General features: G+C 37.0%; 1 protein-coding gene across 1 annotated transcript in view; it reads left to right on the top strand.

The window, feature by feature from the left end:
* slc36a4 (solute carrier family 36 member 4) overlaps positions 1 to 20,540 on the top strand; it is a 39,361-nt gene that overhangs the window by 2,349 nt on the left and 16,472 nt on the right. Inside the window, exons 2-11 of the mRNA XM_048161115.1 lie at positions 89 to 207; positions 1,666 to 1,762; positions 1,994 to 2,084; positions 2,599 to 2,687; positions 8,314 to 8,409; positions 11,826 to 11,910; positions 12,124 to 12,378; positions 13,185 to 13,283; positions 15,950 to 16,119; positions 17,754 to 17,923. Of these exons, the coding sequence (XP_048017072.1) occupies positions 186 to 207; positions 1,666 to 1,762; positions 1,994 to 2,084; positions 2,599 to 2,687; positions 8,314 to 8,409; positions 11,826 to 11,910; positions 12,124 to 12,378; positions 13,185 to 13,283; positions 15,950 to 16,119; positions 17,754 to 17,923 (1,174 nt within the window). The 5' untranslated portion in view covers positions 89 to 185. The remainder of the gene's footprint in view (positions 1 to 88; positions 208 to 1,665; positions 1,763 to 1,993; positions 2,085 to 2,598; positions 2,688 to 8,313; positions 8,410 to 11,825; positions 11,911 to 12,123; positions 12,379 to 13,184; positions 13,284 to 15,949; positions 16,120 to 17,753; positions 17,924 to 20,540) is intronic.

A 20,540-nucleotide genomic window follows, 5' to 3' on the forward strand; every position in this document is an offset into this window, starting at 1 on the left:
TGACAAATTTAGTATTCTGAGTTTTTGTCTATCATGTGTTGCAAGTCTAATGAATGTCTGTGTCATTGCATTTTTATTCTGTCTACAGCTGATTCCCAGTGTGCCAACTCATCAGAGCACACGTGGCCGTAAGATAATCAGCTTCAGCGTGTTTGAATAAACATCCTCCAGATGAGTAGCAGAAGATGGCAGCAGCTGAACAATTAGGTAATGATGTGTGTTTTACACCACAGATGACACTGAACCAATCTGTGATGTATGTCAGCGTCTCTTGCTTGATGAATTGGCTTAATCTCTCTAGCCTCTCTATAACAAAAAACAAAATATAACAGAAAAGTACCACAGTACTATCATGTAATTGTATGCAGTACCTTTGCTCTACCTCTCTCTCTCTCTCTGTGTGTGTGTGTGTGTGTGTGTGTGTGTGTTTGTTTATTTATTTATTTATTTTTATTTAGCAGTATTGTGGTACTTTTTATGTTAGTGCAGAGAGCTTCATTTAAATCAGTATTACCCAGAAGAGAGAGAAACACAAACAGACACATCTCAAATTGGTCTGAATTTTATATAATAAATATATTAATGGAATATGGATGGATGGACTATTTTGGGCTGTTCTGGTGTTAATTTATTAACTGAATAAGCATCAGGCTGCTGTTTTTATGCAGACCTTTTTTCATGAACTAGATCCATTTTAATTAGGCCATCCATTTATTAATTATTATTTTTGTGTGTATGTGTTTATATATTGTATATTGAATGTATGTGTATGTATGAATATATGCATGTTTGTATGCAGTGCTGGGTAGTAACTGATTACATGTAATCTGGATTACATAATCAGATTCCAAAAATTAAGTAAATTAGATAATTAATTATATTGCATTTTAAAATAAACCTTTTTATTGAATACATGATTACATAATATTAACAAAATGGCAGTATTTTTTTCTGTATTCATTGTTTATCTTTTTTTCTTTTAAAATGTTTTAAAAAAGCCTGTTGCTTATAAACGTTCAGAAGGTCTACCAGTTTTGTGGAATTACACACACAGAAAGGCCACTAGTTAGTAGTACTAGTTAGTTACTAGTCTATAATTACATGGCCACACAGCATAAATAAAAAAAATAAAAAAATTTAATCTAACCCTACTTCATTTAAGATTTAATTAGTTAATAGCTTTTCATCAATTTATGACCCCCCTGACGTAATTTAATATTTAATGCACTTCATGTTGTTGATATAAAAAAAATGGAATCTTTTTTTTTTTTTTTTTCTCTGTATTTTTTTATCAGTATGGTACAAAATCATACTATTCAAATCAATGTTCAAACAAGTTAGGTCAAAAGTAATCTAAAAGTAATCAAAAAGTAGTCAGATTATGTTACCTAAAATGTATAATGTAGATTACATCATTAACTACCATTTTTATCATGTAATTTGCATTCAGCAATAGACTACAATTTGTAAATAATCTACCCAGCTCCATATGCATGTTTTAATGTTTGTTGATGCCATTGCTACGTCTACTTCATTATTTCCTTGTACAGTGAATAAGCTTGGGAAAAGTGCTTTATAAATAATACTTTTGATTATTATTACTGCATAAGATCTTACCAATGCTTTTGATAAATCTGCGGTTGTATTAAATATGATCCGGAGCAGACATGGAGATGATGACTCCTCTGATGGAGGAAGCAGGAGGTGAGGAGGAGGATGTAGACGCAGATGAAGATTCGGAGCATCTGACGCAAGGCATCACGTGAGTCTCATCCAGTCCCAGTCAGCGTTTCTTTTGTAGATTTGGGTTGACGCTCATCGGGTGTTTGTTTGCAAACAGTAATTTTGTCTGTACCAAAAAATGTGTGTGTTTGTGTATATATAAACAGCATTCTCTCATATTACATCATGTATGTTATACCCTCTATTATTTCTGACATCTGTCTGCCTGAAATAAGCACATTGGTGTGAATCTGTTTTCTCTATTCTTCAGGTTTACTCAAACCCTGCTGCATCTTTTAAAGGGGAATATCGGCACAGGATTGCTCGGGCTTCCTCTGGCAGTGAAGAATGCTGGGATAGTGGTATGTAGCACCTCAGCTTCTTCTATAAAGTCTCATGAGCGATAAACCCAGTCCAGATCAGTTTCTGTTGTGTACAAACCATAGCTTTCCTTCTTCTCAAAGTCCAAAACTGAGCCTACTGAAATGCTTTAGGGGAGTATTAAATGCATTTGTTTTTGCCACAAAATACAATTGCAGCATTATTGCCCCTGTAATTAGATTTGTTTGTTTTCACCATCATATCCTGATCACCGGATACTGACCGCTTAATAACAAGTCAGACTGGTTTACAAACTAAACCGTGTAGTCTGTCTTGTGTGCTGACTGTGGACTCACATTCTTTTTACAAACTTTATTGCTGCCATAAAGCCGTTGTACAAAGTTCATGTTTAGAAAGAACAAGAGTGATAAGGCTTTATTGCTCTAGAAGCTGTTAGATTTGGTAACTAATAGCAGCTATTATCTTTCAAAACTGTTCATGTGTTTTAAGTGTCTAAAACACTAGACTGAACATGGTTCTCTGTTTTTCCTCAAGCTTGGTCCGGTTAGTCTGGTACTGATGGGTGTGGTGTGCGTTCACTGCATGCACATCTTGGTCAACTGCAGCCATCAACTCAGTGAGCGGTAAGAATGCAGCATTCATTTAATTCTGCCCCACCTTAAAATAGCATTAAAACTGAACATGTATTTCTAACAGTCAAAATGCCGCCTCTAGTGTAAAAACAGGAACATGGTAGTTGAAATATTCCCCAACAGAAGGGGTGTTTCTGATGGGAAACCTGTAAACGAATCTCATTAGGGATTCAAATAAAAGTGAGAGGCTTGGGTTGTTTGTAAATAAAAATTTTGCAGCTAGCGCAAACATTTTAAGGGAGCATATTCTGTGTTCTGAACGCAGTGGTTGCTAGCGTGTGTACGGTCTGAATATCCGTCACACTACAAAAACGCAGCTTCTTGCTTGCACTCCCGCTTCAAACGTGATCAAAGGGCTCTCCCTCGGGTCTGACTACAGGAAGCGGGAGACTACTGCATCAGTCAGATGTGGGCAGGGTGTTTTTTACAAAGTGTGCCAGTATTACAGTTCTCAGCTTCATCTTCATCCATATGCTGCTGTTTCATATGTATGCAAAGTTATTGCAATGAGGATATATTATAGGGTATCATCTATTTCATTGTATATAGTGTGTGTGTGTGTGTGTGTATATGCCCTCCACTGCCCTCCAAAAGTTTGGAAACGCCCTAGAAAAGTGGGGTTTTGGACAATATTGGCATGAATCCTTTTTAATTTGTGATAATTTTGCACTGATAAGGGACAACACAAACTACGAAAAGAGTTTATACATAGAAAAAACGTACATTTTCGATTCATCAAAATATCCACCATTAGCAGCTATCTGACCTAAACTGGGTTCTAATTGGTTCACGTGTGCACATGTTCACAGACGTCTCAACCATATAACTGCACAGCAAGCCATATTATTTGATAATTGTATAAAATAATCCAGAAAAAAGCACAAACACGGCAAAGATGCCAAATTCAGCGGCTGGAATTAACTGAGGTAACATGACGGCTCACAGACAGCAGCGGCAAACCTGTCACTCAAGTGACCACGCCCTTAATTATGCAGAACTTTAAGGCTTAATATAATTTAAAAGGATGAGTTATGTTTCTTCAGTAGAACACAATGATGATTTTTAAAGGTGCCCTAGAATTAAAAATTGAATTTATATTGGCATAGTTAAATAACAAGAGTTCAGTACATGGAAATGACATACAGTGAGTCTCAAACTCCATTGTTTCCTCCTTCTTATATAAATCTCATTTGATTAAAAGACCTCCGAAGAACAGGCGAATCTCAACATAACACCGACTGTTACGTAACAGTCGGGGTGTACGCCCCCAATATTTGCATATGCCAGCCCATAATCGAGGCATTACACAAGGGCAGCCAGTATTAACGTCTGGATCTGTGCACAGCTGAATCATCAGACTAGGTAAGCAAGCAAGAACAATAGCGAAAAATGGCAGATGGAGCAATAATAACTGACATGATCCATGATAACATGATATTTTTAGTGATATTTGTAAATTGTCTTTCTAAATGTTTTGTTAGCATGTTGTTAATGTACTGTTAAATGTGGTTAAAGTTACCATTGTTTCTTACTATATTCACGGAGACAAGAGAGCCGTCACTATTTTCGTTATTAAACACTTGCAGTCTGTATAATGCATAAACACAACTTCATTCTTTATAAATCTCTCCAACAGTGTGTAATGTTAGCTTTAGCCACGGAGCAAAACCTCGAACTCATTCAGAATCAAATGTAAACATCCAAATAAATACAATACTCACATAATCCGACGCATGCATGCATGACGAACACTTTGTAAAGATCCATTTTGAGGGTTATATTAGCTGTGTAACTTTGTTTATGCACTGTTTAAGGCAAGCGCGAGCTCTGGGGGCGGAGAGCGCGAGCATTTAAAAGGGCCGCATTTCTGAATCGGCACATTTCTAATTATGCCCCAAAATAGGCAGTTAAAAAAATTTATTAAAAAAAAATCTATGGGGTATTTTGAGCTAAAACTTCACAGACACATTCAGGGGACACCTTAGACTTATATTACATCTTGTAAAAAAAATATTCGATGGCACCTTTAACTCCAACTGTTGCCGTCTGTCAGTCGTATAATGCATGTCAATAGGAACTCTATCTATGAGAGTCAAAAAAACACAACAGACAAATCCAAATTAAACCCTGCGGCTCGTGACGACACATTGATGTCCTAAGACACGAAACGATCGGTTTGTGCGAGAAACCGAACAGTATTTATGTAATTTTTTACCTCTAAAACACCCCTATGTCCAACTGCGTTCAGCATCCAGTTAGTGAGGTCAAAAAACGCGTTCTGATGACAGAAGTGATTCCTCACGCTTTGCTTCAATGAGTGCGAGACATCACTTCTGTTGTCAGAGCGCATTCAGACCTCACTAACCGGATGCTGAAGGCAGTTGGACATAGTGGTGTATTAGAGGTAAAAAATGATATAAATACTGTTCGGTTTCTCACACAAACCGATCGTTTCGTGTCTTAGGACATCAATGTGTCGTCACGAGCCGCAGGGTTTAATTTGGATTTGTCTGTGCGCGTTTTTTTGACTCGTATAGATGGATTTCCTATTGACCTGCATTATACGACTGACAGACGGCAGCGGTTGGAGTTAAAAATTATCATCTGTGCTCTACTGAAGAAACAAAGTCACCTATATCTTGGATGCCCTGGGGGTAAGCAGATAAACATCAAATTTTCATTTTTAAGTGAACTATCTCTTTAAGATACAAGGTTTCTGCCTGACAGTGATTGATATTTTAAATTTGATTCATTTATAAAGTAATTGTCTTACAGAGTTGTAGCAGAGCGAAATATTATTTAAAATATTATTTCTCTTCAAATGGGTCCCATCAAAAAAGATGCGCTCCATAAGAAAATATAACCAGTTCATTCTCAGGTGCGTAAAACAAAAAAGTTCTATCAACCAAATAGCTAAAATTATCCACATACTGCAGAGTGAAAAAAGTGCAGAAAAGTGTCTTAAAAACAGACCGAAGAGCAGACGTTTCAGCTCATGCTTTCTTCAGTGCTCATAGAACAAACAGTAAGAACACATTTCCTGTAGGAACAATAACAAATTGTTTCCAGCTGAGCTTAATCAATAGGTGGTAGGTGATTACCAAAACCAATTCAAACATAAAATAGGGAAAAAATAAAGAAAAAAATACAAACCCGATTCAAAAAAAGTTGGGACACTGTACAAATTGTGAATAAAAAAGGAATGCAATAATTTACAAATAACATAAACTTATATTTTATTCACAATAGAATATACATAACATATTAAATGTTGAAAGTGAGACATTTTGAAATGTCATGCCAAATATTGGCTCATTTTGGATTTCATGAGAGCTACACATTCCAAAAAAGTTGGGACAGGTAGCAATAAGAGGCCGGAAAAGTTAAATGTACATATAATGAACAGCTGGAGGACCAACTTGCAACTTATTAGGTCAATTGGCAACATGATTGGGTATAAAAAGAGCCTCTCAGAGTGGCAGTGTCTCTCAGAAGTCAAGATGGGCAGAGGATCACCAATTCCCCCAATGCTGCGGCGAAAAATAGTGGAGCAATATCAGAAAGGAGTTTTTCAAAGAATAATTGCAAAGAGTTTGAAGTTATCATCATCTACAGTGCATAATATCATCCAAAGATTCAGAGAATCTGGAACAATCTCTGTGCGTAAGGGTCAAGGCCGGAAAACCATACTGGATGCCCGTGATCTTCGGCCCTTAGACAGCACTGCATCACATACAGGAATGCTACTGTAATGGAAATCACAACATGGGCTCAGGAATACTTCCAGAAAACATTGTCGGTGAACACAATCCACCGTGCCATTCGCCGTTGCCGGCTAAAACTCTATAGGTCAAAAAAGAAGCCATATCTACACTCTAAAAAATGCTGGGTTAAAAACAGCCCAAGTTGGGTTGAAAATGGACAAACCCAGCGGTTGGGTTAAATGTTTGCCCAACCTGCTGGGTAGTTTTATTTAAACCAACTATTGTTTAAAAATTGCTATATGGCTAGCTTAAAATGAACCCAAAATAGTTGGGAAATTAAAAACCAGATGCAATTAGAGGCAACAATAATAGACAAAAGGTGAATGTTTATTAATAAGCTTTAATATTTTATTAATATAAATTTAATAGTTTAATAGTTTATTAATATAAATTTATTAATAAGCAATTTAATAAATGTTTATTGTTTAATAGTTATTCATTGAACATTAATAAATGTTCATTTCCAACATACTTTGGGTTCATTTTAATTAAGCAATACAGTAATTTTCAAACAATAGTTGAGTTAAATAAAACTACCCAGCAGGTTGGGCAAACATTTAACCCTACCGCTGGGTTAAAACAACCCAATTGCTTGGTTTGTCCATTTTCAACCCAACTTGGGTTGTTTTTAACCCAGCATTTTTTAGAGTGTAAACGATCCAGAAGCGCAGGCGTTTTCTCTGGGCCAAGGCTCATTTAAAATGGACTGTGGCAAAGTGGAAAACTGTTCTGTGGTCAGACGAATCAAAATTTGAAGTTCTTTTTGGAAAACTGGGACACCATATCATCCGGACTAAAGAGGACAAGGACAACCCAAGTTGTTATCAGTGCTCAGTTCAGAAGCCTGCATCTCTGATGGTATGGGGTTGCATGAGTGCGTGTGGCATGGGCAACTTACACATCTGGAAAGGCACCATCAATGCTGAAAGGTATATCCAAGTTCTAGAACAACATATGCTCCAATCCAGATGTCATATCTTTCAAGGAAGACCTTGCATTTTTTTGACAATGCCAGACCACATACTGCATCAATTACAACATCATGGCTGCGTAGAAGAAGGATCCGGGTACTGAAATGGCCAGCCTGCAGTCCAGATCTTTCACCCATAGAAAACATTTGCCGCATCATAAAGAGGAAGATGCGACAAAGAAGACCTAAGACAGTTGAGCAACTAGAAGCCTGTATTAGACAAGAATGGGACAACATTCCTATTCCTAAACTTGAGCAACTTGTCTCCTCAGTCCCCAGACGTTTGCAGACTGTTATAAAAAGAAGAGGGGATGCCACACAGTGGTAAACATGGGTTTGTCCAATGTGTTGATGCCATGAAATTTAAAATCAACTTATTTTCCCGTTCAGTTTAAACATTTGATATGTCATCTATGTTGTATTCTGAATAAAATACTGAAATTTGAAACTTCCACATCATTGCATTCTGTTTTTATTCACAATTTGTACAGTGTCCCAACTTTTTTGGAATCGGGTTTGTAAAATGAAATAAATAACAAGGGAAAAAAAAAAAAAGAAAGAAATTACAAAAACATGCAAGATCCATTTCTTCATTCAATCCAGTAGGGGTCCTTGTAATAGGTCCCCCTGGACGTGTGAGCCTAGACACGTGTCTAGAATGCCTATGCATAAATCTGGCCCTGCAGGTAACTCCAACCAAAACCACATACAATATAAATATCACGTGTGATGAACTCTTTTTGTGCTTCCTCTTTTATCCAAGTGTTTTGACTACATTTTCCCCCCTAGGATTACACAAAAATCTATTTTTTTCTGCACTGCTTTGTTCTTCAAGAATATTTGCCTGTGTCTGTCTGTCTCCTTCCTGCATGTTCTCTCACAGGTTGAAGCGTTCCCCCCTCGGTTATAGCGACACGGTTGCCGTTGCCATGGAGACGAGTTCCTCCCAGTGCCTCAGGAAAAGTGCTCATTTTGGGAGGTGAGCTATCCCATCATGCAGTTCATTGGCATGACAGCCCCCCCCCACCCCCCTTTGTGTGCATATGTGATAGAGAAAGAGGGAATGGCAAGTGGGCAAATGTCTGTGCTGGAATGAATATATTCATCAGAGTGCAGAGAGACAGGACAGGATGCTGCCTGCAGTGTGTTTTCAGATCTGATGTCCCACACACAGAGAGACCTCGCGCCCTGAATCTTAAAAAGATTTGTCTTACCAGGAAATGTTGCCTCGTATTATCATTGTCAAAAGATAATATCATGCATACTGAAAAATAAAATGCCAACAATACTACTGCTAATAAAAAAAGAGATAATAATATTATTAAATAATACTAGGGTGACCAAACGTCCTGTTTTCCCAGGACATGTCCTTTTTTCACGTATTGTCCTGGCCGTCCTGGTTGTTTTTTATAAAGTGATGAAAATGTCCTGTTTTTCATTGGACCATTAAATTGACCGGTGTTACAAGAAAATTTCGGTTTCCGAAGGCGGAGCATACATTAATATAAATGAGTTTCGCAGACATGCGCGATTGCACGTGCAACTGAGAATTTTAGTATCACATTGTATCTCAAGACAATAGTGGATTATTCCATAAAGGTAACTATATTCTCAGCGTCGCGGCTGACTTATGCCCAAACTACAGTTGTTTACTTCTAGGTAACAGTTTATAATATTTTCATTAGTTTGCATGATTTGTGCAGTCATCTGTAACTGAATAACAGATACTTTGTGTAACAGCAGAGCAACCTTCAGCTATCGTCTACAATGAGTTCAGCTCGTTGTGCTCTTCCTTTGTACCTTGCGATGTAACAGCTGATAGGCCTATATAAATTTCATGCTTGTTTGTTAAGCAACAAAAAACTGCTGGGAAAGATCAGCTCTACAGCAAAATATAGATGGGCAAACAAGGAGGATGAGGAAGAAAAACAGGATGAAAAGGAAAACGAGGATGAAGAAGAAAACTAAAGATATAGATATTTTTTGTTAGTTTTTGTAAGTTTGTGAGAGCTATTTTTGTTAAACTTGGATTGCTAATATAGCAGAGATATTTTTTAGTTATTTATTTTTCTAATACAGAAGAGACATTATTTCTATCATTATTTCATTCGTTATTTTTGAAACTTGTCATAATAAAACATGTTGAGTAACCTCTGAGAAGCCTATCTGAATTTGTGTCTTTGGTTATAGATAGTATTTTGTAATATAACAATTTTATATCCATACAGAGGAGGCATACTTTAAATGTGCTGAAATTATAAGGCATCTTTGAGTAAACTTCGAGTATCATTTGAGTAACTCATTGCCGGGCGAGTGTCCTGGTTTTCGGTAATCAAAATATGGTCACCCTAAATAATTCTATTAATTGAATACATATTAAAAAACATTTTATATAGCTTACATTGTATATAGTATATTTAACAGTCATCATTAACTCAGCCTTATGTGTTTACAAACCCATACGATTGTTTTTTGGAACAACCTGAAAGCACCTCACTATTTTTATGCCACTTTCATGGTGCTTTTGCATCGTTTTTGAAGCTTCAGACTTTATTCATGGCAATGTAATAAAGTCTGCAATGTTCCCCTTTCATGTACTTTTGAAAAAAGAAAAGTCAAATGGGTTTCTAACAACATGAGGTTGAGTAAATTATGACAATTTCCATTGTTTTTTTTTTGTTTTGTTTTGTTTTTTGTATTTATATACTATTTTATTTTTTATTATCATTTTTAATTAGCTGTTTATTTTTACATTTTTATTTTTCATTTCAATTTTAGTTACATTTTTAGTAATATTGTTATGTCCTTTTGTTGATTTTAAGTTATTTTTTTGTGTTAAAAATATTTCTAAATAAATTATTTTTATTTCAGTTAGTAATTTCAGTACTTAAGTTATCTCAATTACCTGTCAGGGCAACCTTTCTGATTTATTTTATCTTATTTCTTATTTCAATTAAAAATGTATTTTAATAGTTTTCATTTTTAGGCAAACTATCCCTTTAAAGGGGACCTATTATGCCCCCTTTTACAAGATGTAAAATAAGTCTCTGATGTCCCCAGGGTGTGTATGTGAAGTTTTAGCTCAAAATACCCCACAGATAATTTTTTATAGCATGTTAAAATTGCCACTTTTGGGGCTCAGCAAAAACGTGCCATTTCAGTGTGGGCCCTTTAAATGCAAATGAGCTGCTGCGCTCTGCCTAAGAGGGCGGAGCTTCAAGAGCTGATTCCCCGGTGTCAGGATTCAGTCAGGACGCACTATAATGTCAGAAACTGCGAGTATATGCTGCATGGAGATAAAACAGGTATAGTTTAGTTAAATTACGGTTATAACTTATATTGTGTTCTTGTTTTTATCCGCTATATTAGTACAAGCCATTTTACAGATGAGTTTTATAACATTTATTGTACTTCACACAAAAGATGAAGCGTCTGTTTTCACTCTAGAAAATCACTGTAAGAGCTTAATAAAACACAGTGCAAGTGTGCATTGAAATATTATCCATAAACTCTCTCTCTCTCCCTTGTATTATCATCAACATACACAGCGAAGTACAGAAACACTCGCAACAACTAAAAGTAAACAAATATATAAAGACCTTATGTCTTTTCGGGTGGTGATTAATAAACTGGTAAACTTTATATCCATAAATCAACTCTGATGAACTGTAATAAAGTGCTCTCACCTTCATTACTGCCATATCCAGTATCACTCTGGAGACTGTAAGCTGAATCACGAACAGTTTTGTACTGATCTATCCTTGAGTAACACATTTTTAGCACAACCTCTGTTTTGTATTGTCCCTTTGTATTGACATTCGTTCGCAAAGCAGTCCGGTGTGAAATTATATAAACGCAGACATAAACGAAAGTTGAGGGAGCATTTTTTTCGAAAACAAAATGAATCCACCTCGTCTTCAGTGGCTCAGATTTAGGGAGTAAATTGAGAGAGCTATGTGGATTAATCCATCCAGCTACAGACCACCTAAAACGCTTGGGAGACATTCTCGTCAGTGCAGTAATGGCGGACTGTGAACTTGCTGTGAATTCGCTCAGGGCGGTTCTATGTTAAAACGGCAATGTCTGTCAACATTCGTGTGCGGGGCCTGTGGCTAATGTGACATCACACTGCCAGGAACCTGCAAACGACTTGTTCTGAGAACATAGGCAAGAATAGGTCCCCTTTAAAACTTTTTAACAAAAATGTATTGCATGGCTCTCTGGAATACTTGATTCTGCTTGGTCAGTTGCTTCAGTCAGATATTTTTTTCTGTAACACCTGCTAAAACTGTTTTTGCAGCTGATTTCCTACGCTATGCTAGATTCATGTCTCTCATATCACACGGTCTCTTTCTTCTCACCTAATACAATGATTTGCACTCTAATCTTTTACAGGCACTTGGTGAGTTTCTTCCTGGTTTTGACCCAGCTGGGCTTCTGTAGTGTTTATTTTGTGTTCCTGGCCGAGAACATTAAACAGGTATGTGTGACATTAGTGCTCCAAAAGTAAATTTTCTCTATGGATAAGCAGATTTTTACTATATGATGGAGCCAGAGGCAATGAAAATGAATGGAAATGTACACATTTCCTGAATGAAGACCAGCAGCAGTCAATCAGAATTTGGCTTTGAAAGTAATAGCCAATCATATTTTTTCTTGGAACTAAGTCAAAGCTGTGTGTGTTTTTGTATAGGTGATGGAAGGAACTCGTCTGAACGCTTCCGCGGAGACTGTACTGTTATACTCCAATAGCTCAGAGAAGGGCGCTGTCTCCCCAGACACGCCTTCTGCTGCGGGGCTGGACCTGCGGCTCTACATGGTCTTCCTCCTTCCCTTCATCATTGTGCTGACCTTCATCAGGGACCTGCGGAACATGGCCGTGCTCTCTGCCATCGCCAACCTCTGTATGGCTATCAGCCTCATCCTGATCTTCACATATATACTCAATGTAAGTGTGTGTGTGTGTGTGTCAGGACTGCATGATTTTGGGAACATTCAAATTGCAATTTTTTTTTTTTATAAAAATAATAAAAAAATGATTAATAATAAAAAATAAAATAATAAATATTATTATTACTAAATAAAACTATTAACATAAATATCACTATTGTAATATTTCACTGTAAAATAAAAAAAGTATTTAAGAAAAATAATTGTATAATTACATTATGTTTATGCATTTGGCAGATGCTTTTGTCCAAAGCAACTTGCATTATATTCAAGGAACACATTTTATCAGGTCTTGCTTTTCCTGGGAATTGAACACATGACTTTTGCGTTGCTAGGGCCATGCTCAATAATAATTATAATAAAAACAAATTATAATAATATATTTTTTTTAATAGTACAACTGTAAAATTATAATATTAATATCTATGGTCTTAATGTCTTCATTTTCAAACATTGAAACAAACAAGCTTTTATTTTGGTGAAAAACCGCAGGAAGCCCATAAAGCTTCTCTCTAGTTGACAACATCTGCATTCTACAGCATAAGAACATGCCTGATACAAGCCTGTGCATGCAAACTCTCAGAAATTGCATGAAGCCACCAAATTAGATTGGAGTCAATTTTATATGCATCAAATTGTGAAGGCTGTGGGTGGCTGCTACTAGGCTGACACTAAATCTTTACATATAATTGTTCCTGTAAGTGTGTGTGTGTGTGTGTCTTTCAGTCTTTATACTAAAGAGAAAGACTGCAATTATAGTCATAATGTGAACTATATCATGCCTTTTACCATCTCTGTCCGTAGGATGTGAGTGATCCCAGACGCCTGCCGTATGCCTCCACATGGCGGAAGTTTCCCTTCTTCTTTGGAACAGCCATATTTGCTTTTGAGGGAATAGGAGTGGTGAGTTTATGATTCAGATTTTTATTTATTTGATTTAGATACATCTACTATACATGATATTTAATGTTAGCCTTATCTAACTTTTCATTTGTATTGGTATTGAATAAATTAGGTATAATTATAATTATATTTTTTCTCTGAGCTTGTTGCAATGCACTATGGGATTTCCTCTGCAAAGGATGCATTTCCATAAATATATTTGGCAGATGCTTTTTTCATAGTGACTTGCATATTTTCAGTGCAGTATTAATATTACAAAATAGTTTTATTTTTAAAATACAACAACAGGGGCTATATGTAAGAATTTTTGTTTATCGTTTTTTTTAATTGTCAATGTGTGAACAGCTTGTAATGGAACTTAAAGGTGATAAAGAGGATCTTTCATCGACTGAGAAACCAAAGACTGTTACTGAGTTTTTGAAATGAGCGCATGCGTAAGAACAACCCCCCCTCCTTTCGAGGGAACGCCTCCCAAAACTCGTGCACGAGTATTGGAACACGAGTGTTTACCACCGGCATTCGCTGTATCGTGTTAGTGGATTCATTATGTCGGACTCACCACAGGTAACTCATAATCTGCAGTTGTTACTCCTGTCTCCTGACAAAAACATTGCATGCGGCGCCTGTGGAGTGTGGAAAGTTACTGGAGCGCGCAGCCGCGCTCGTCTCTCACAAGGAACGTCATGGCAGTGATTGACAAGCCAGAGGGCCAATCGTTTACGCGATGATCGCGTAAACGATTGGCTGATGTTTTTAAGGCCCTACCTCGTGCACAGATGATGTATATTAATATTGTTCCTTTCAGTGCACCTAATAAATAGTCTTTTATCAGTTAGTAAAGACAGTTTCAAGTAATATTGCAAAAATGTATAAAACAAAACATCCTCTTTAGCACCTTTAAAAAAATGAGACCTTCCCCAACTTCCTAGGTTGTCTATGAAAATCTGTAGACTCACCGATTTTTATGTGAAGGACTCGGAACGTTTTTGCTGGGAAAATCAAAAGGATATGGCAGTTATGAGCCATTCTGTACTAAAATGTCAATGTGTCATGCAAAGAAAAGTATATAGTCTATATATAAGATATAGTCTATAGTCTTAAATATACTTTATAATCAAACTATCATAACAGTGTAATTTTAATTAACTGCTGTTTTCTCTCTGCTGTCATTTTTGTTGTGTGTTTATTCTGTTATTGAGAGGAAAGCGTGCAGCACATTTTTACATATTCATCTATACGTCAGCATGAATGTGTCTGGATGTACAATAACAGTATATAGAAACACTATTTCCAACTTCTTTTTACTTCTAAGCGAAGATTGAAAAAGAAATTTGTCGTGAGTATATCGGGGCATTGAATCACATTCAGTCTCTTGTACATTACGTGAGCGCAAGCAATACGTTTCTGTCTGCAGTTCATTTAACGGCCACCGGTGTCGCTAATAACAAGGTTTTCTGAATTCTACATATAGCACCTTTTAATGTACATTTATAATACCATACATTGTGTTATCCTGACATTAAATTACAAAAAAAAAAAAACTCTACTGTGAGAAGGTGATGGTTTTTTTCACATCTGTCCACCAGAATTCATTTATTTCTGTTGGAAAGTCATCGATGACAATAATGGATTTTTTTTTTTCTTTTTTTCTTCTACCATTAGAGCAAATGGTAATGCAAAAATTAATATTAGTCAACATTTTAAGTGGATCAAAAAAGTTTGTCAAAGTTGTCCTAAGAAGAAGGTTTTAGGACAACTTTGTTGGAAGGTTTTGATCCACTTCAAATGTTGCCTACTATATTTTCTATGGTCTCCTATATATCTCTATAGAAGTTACTCTGCTATAATTTATAGGTCTATTGTTCATTCATATATCTCTGTTTAGCAGGGTGATTTCATGCGTTCAAATAGAAGCTGACAGAAGAGATGTGCAGCCTCTTTTTTTTGTATACGTCTTGAAAATGGTATTATATTGTAAGTTCTGATACAGATAACCTGATTTGTGCATTCCCTGGGAGTCAAACTCATGACTTGGCCTTGCTAGCACCATACTCTTACTCTCCTGTTTGAGCTACAGGATACATGATGTGCTGTTGTATACTGTCAAAAAATGTGCCTTATGCCCTGTTTACACTAGTGCATTTTCGTTTTAAAATAGCGTTTTAAAATGAAAACGATCCTCGTCTACACTGGCATTTCCCCTGCGTTTCAGAAACGATCTCTGTCTACACTACTTAACTGTAAAGCATTGTAAGTTTCCCAAAAGCATTGTAAGTTGACCGTATACCCACCAACAGTCTCTATTCGATCAATTTAGGCTTACGATGCTTTTAGGAAATGCAGCCCTAGTCTGTTATTGTCATGTTCCGGTAGCATAATGTGGGCAGCCATGTCATCGCTTTCAAAAGTCTTTGTTTTGGTCCGTTTACACTGAAATGCAACCTCAGAGTTTTCAAACTAAAACGGGGTCTGCAGCGTTTTTTAAAGTCTTCGTGAGTCAAAAATGCTGGAGTAGTGTAAATCGCAGGCATAACCGCTGCAAAAGTTATGAGTTTTAAAACGAAAATGCACTAGGGCTTTCAAGGCAGCAGCATGTTGCATACTAATGTTTTGGACCAGGCTTTGTGCTAGGAGTGTGCATGTGATGTCTTGTTTTGTTTGTGTAGGTTCTTCCGTTAGAGAATCAAATGAGGGAACCAAAACGATTCCCTCAAGCCCTCAACATTGGCATGAGCTTCATCATTGTCCTTTATGTAACCCTGGCGACGCTGGGCTACCTCTGCTTCACAGACGACATCAAAGGAAGCATCACACTCAACCTTCCCCATGATTCCTGGTAACTATGACCACATGCAATCATACATGCTTAAAAAGTCATATTAGCATATATGCACATGCTATGGCACGTTGAACTTTAGTGCTCATGTGGGAAAAATGGGTTCAAGTCCGGCCTGCGTCATGTTCCGCCTCCCTTCTCATGTTTTTCTGTACTCTCTCAAATACGTAAAAAGTGGCAAATGCTAAAAAATAAAAGTGCAAAACGTCCCATCCATCAAATCTGAGTGTTAAGTCAGTTCAGTTCAGTTATCGCAGCACTCGCCATAGTGGAGTGGAATTCAGAGAACTAATATTAAACTCCTCCTCGCTCATCCTCTGCTCTCCCCTGCGTTCACTGTCAGAAACATCTGGAGTGATTGATCGGAGCTCAGAGCGACTTGAAATCAAATTACAAAGAAATCAAATCCAGCTGCTTTCAAGTTTAGCTTTAACTAAAGGCTGCCATTTCCAAATAAATTTCATCGAGACCTTTATTAGCAGTTAACGTATTTCTAGATCTCATTCTCATTCTGTCAGCCAAGAAAAATCTTCAACCAGAGCCAATATCTGATTCAGCAAATGGGTTGTTGACATATCCAGCAGTAACGGCAGTGTTCTGCAGTGTGACATGCATCTGAAACTCAGGGGTGAGTTCCCCCCCCCCCAATATTCAAAGCCATCAGTTCCAACCCCCCCAATACAATACAACCATACCAATGTTCAACCCCCCCAAAGTTGAAACCAAATCTACGCTCTTGCTGAAACTGTTAAACAACATTTTTTTTTATACAAGGATGCATTAAATTGATCAAAAGCAGCATTAAAGACTTTTACATGGAAGTATGAATAAATGCTGTTCTTTTCAACTTTCGATTCATCAAAGAATCCTGGATGAAAATGTATCACAGTTTACACAAAAATATGAAGCAGCACAACTGTTTTCAACATTGATAATAATCATAAATGTATGTATAATGCAAAAATGATGATAATCATTCATGTGACACTGAAGACATTGAGTAATGATGCTTTGATAACAGGAATAAATTACATTTTATAATATATTCAGATATAAAATGGATATTTTAAAATGTAATAATAGTTCACAATATTACTGTTTTGATGTTTTTTTGATCAAATAAATATAGTCTTGGTGAAAATATGAGACTTCAGTTAAAAAAAAAAATCATACAGAATGGTATTTTTTACCATTTAATACCAAAAGTGTTTACCATACTTTTGAATGGTATTTTATGGTTTGCTTCCATCAAGTTGAAACAAACAACAACAACAATAAGTTGTGAAATTGGTGAAATAATTCTTATTATTGTTAATAAAAAAACAAACAAACTAATGCCTAAAAATTAGTCAGTTCCAGTATTTTCAAAAAAGGAACTGGTTCCAAACTGGTTTTCTCAACCCTAGTGTTTATCTCAATCTGAAGGCAGCATGTTGTGGGTTAATGGTTTTTCAAAAGGTCATAGTCTCTGCGTTGAGTTTCCTTTGAAGTCTTGTGTTGAAATGGTGCATTGCATCACTGACGTTCCTCAAGCCGTAATTGCACATTCTGTGGTTTCTGACTTTCTGATCTTTCTCTGCACTATTTATGTGTATGTATGTGTGTGTGTGTGTGTGTGTGTGTGTGTGTTGCAGGTCCAATCAGCTGGTGAAGGTCTTGTACTCGTTCGGTGTGTTTGTGAGTTTTGCAGTGCAGTTTTTCGTTCCAGCAGAGATTCTGGTTCCGCCTTTGTGCGAGCGCATCAGAAAGAACTGGAGACGGATGGCTGATCTCGGCCTCAGAGCGCTGCTCGTCTGCCTCACCTGTGAGTGTGTACACACACACACACACACACACACACACACACACACACACACACACACACACACAAGTCACCCTCTCCTTGTAATACCTATGTCATACCCATGTCATTATACAATTTGTGTCACAAAAACATGCACACACACACACACACACGCACTCTCTCTCTAATCCAGTGGTTCTCAACTGATTCGGTTATTGGACCCACATTTTCCCGTGGATTAAGCCATTACACAAATTTTTAGGAATTTGGTTGACACACAAACACAAGTAATGTCCCTCTTTACTTAACATACATATGCATTGTAAGAATATCACTAATACTGATGAATAAACAGAATAAGGTAAGCAATTAAATAGCAATTCCAAACTAGTTTTTCATAATACAATAAATTACTGAGTTGGGATGAGCCACCACAGTCATCAAAAGTATAGAAAATAACACAAACTAAAAATAATGTGGTACTTTCGGGTTAGTTCACCGCAAAATGAAAATTCTGTCATCATTTACTCCCCCTCATGTCATTCCACACCCGTAAGACTTTCATCTTCGGAACAAAAATAAATCTTTTTGATGAAATCTGAGAGATGTCTGTCCCTCCATTGACAGCCTACGCAACTACCACTTTAGGGCCTTTCGCATCGGAGGAACCTTTTCATAGTTCCTAGAACTATTGGCTGAAGTACCTGGATTTTGCCGTGTTTGCATCGCAGAAACTAGAAACAATTTTAGTTCTAGGAACTCCTTTTTGGGGAACTAAATTAGCTCCTACTTCAGAGGAGGGTCTAAACCAGCACTATAGGAACTATCAGTGACGTAAGTGTATGCTGATTGGTCAAACGCATGTCAAACACCTGCACCCAGCAATTTTAAAAAGCCATGTAACCATATTTACTTTATGAACATGGAAAACAGCAATGACGTCATTCACCTGTTGTCTGCAGGGTTGTGTTCTTTTCTCCACCTTCGATATATAATATTGAAAGTTGTCATAGAAGATTTTGTCTCTTATCCCCACTTTTTGTTCTTTAAGTCGCGTAAATTATGCGTTTATATTCCATCTTCGTTATCATGAAACCCAGGACACAAAACAAACACAGCTCTGATAGCATGCTCCATCGGTTTTTAGAGTTCGTAAATGTCGCACTTAAAGACGCCACTGTCTGCCGCTTCAGAGTTCCTATTCCCAGTGCGAATGCAACCAGGAACATGGCCCGGGGGAGAAATTATTTTCTGGGAACTATCCTAGTGGCTAGTTCGTATAACTGAGTTCCTAGAACTATTCAGTGCAAAAGCCCCTTTTGACACTTCAAAAAGTTTAAAAAGAGATTCGTGAAACAAATCCATATGAATAGAGTGGTTTAGTCCAAATTTTCTAGAGACTCGATCGCTTTTTATGATGAACAAATTTACATTGATCAGCAAACAAAAGCAGACACTCAACTGAACCTGAATGACGCACAAGAACAAACCTCTTCCTGAAGCTCAATAAGCAGTTAAAGGCTTGTGCACACCGGGACGATTATCGCGTGTGATTATCGTCGACGTTTAACGCCTCGTGACTAAACAAAGGGCACCAATGTGAGTGTGCACACCGACGCGCTAAACGGCAGACGTAAAAGCGTTATTTTTTTAAAAACGCCTCAGGTTCAGGGTTTTTTGGTTTGATGGGCCGCATTAAAAACTGGCCGACCAATGAGATTGGTGCTTTTGTTGACATGCATGGAGCTGCTGAAGTTACAGTAAAACACCACTTGGTGGACGCTCAAGCACAAAACGGTCTTGTCGAGCACACGTTGATACCAAGACAATGAAGACCCTTACAAACTATGGGTGCTCTGCCAGTTCTTGGCCACACCAATATATGTGTATTATATGCTATTTTATTTTTGTATTTTTATAGTTTTTTTTTACATTCAAGAAATATAGTTGAGAATGTCCATTTCATAAATATGTTTATTTGCAGTACCGTTCACTTGCACGACTGTCAGTTTCTACCATCTCTCATGTCATGTATGCCATATATGCCATTTTCTATCTGTATTTTTATCATTTTATTTACATTCAAGAAATATTATTTAGAATGATAAATATGTTTATTTGCAATACCGTTCACTTGCACTAAGCACAAGCACCATATGCTGTCAGGGAGTGAATTTGCACGTTCACTCAGCACATTGCCAGTGAAAATCGCTTGGGAATGAACACAAAGACGCGCCGAAAAAAAAATGTCTCGAAAATGCTGACGATAAGCGCGCGCGATAATCACCCCGTGTGTATGAGGCTTAAGGCATCATAATTTGTGTTTCCATCCAAAGTTGTGAATTTAACTGCAAAATTAGAATATTCCATAAAACTTTTTGCGAATCAAGCAGTGTTTCCATAATCCCATGTGTTCAAGAGAACAAAATTGGCTCTTCCTGGGAAAATGGTGCAAAATATCTGTAATAAAAATTATAAAAGATGCTGCAATCTGGGAAGAAACTGGCTCTTTTTCCTTCCATCATGAATGACTTGAAGACGAAACGCAATAATCTCTGTCATGTTATCTTGCATTCAGATGCCTGGTGTTTGGGAACGCAATCATGTGAGGCGCTTCTGGGAGGGAATTAAACCAAAT

This window comes from Megalobrama amblycephala, linkage group LG16, assembly GCF_018812025.1.
Source record: "Megalobrama amblycephala isolate DHTTF-2021 linkage group LG16, ASM1881202v1, whole genome shotgun sequence".
Lineage (NCBI taxonomy): Eukaryota > Metazoa > Chordata > Actinopteri > Cypriniformes > Xenocyprididae > Megalobrama > Megalobrama amblycephala.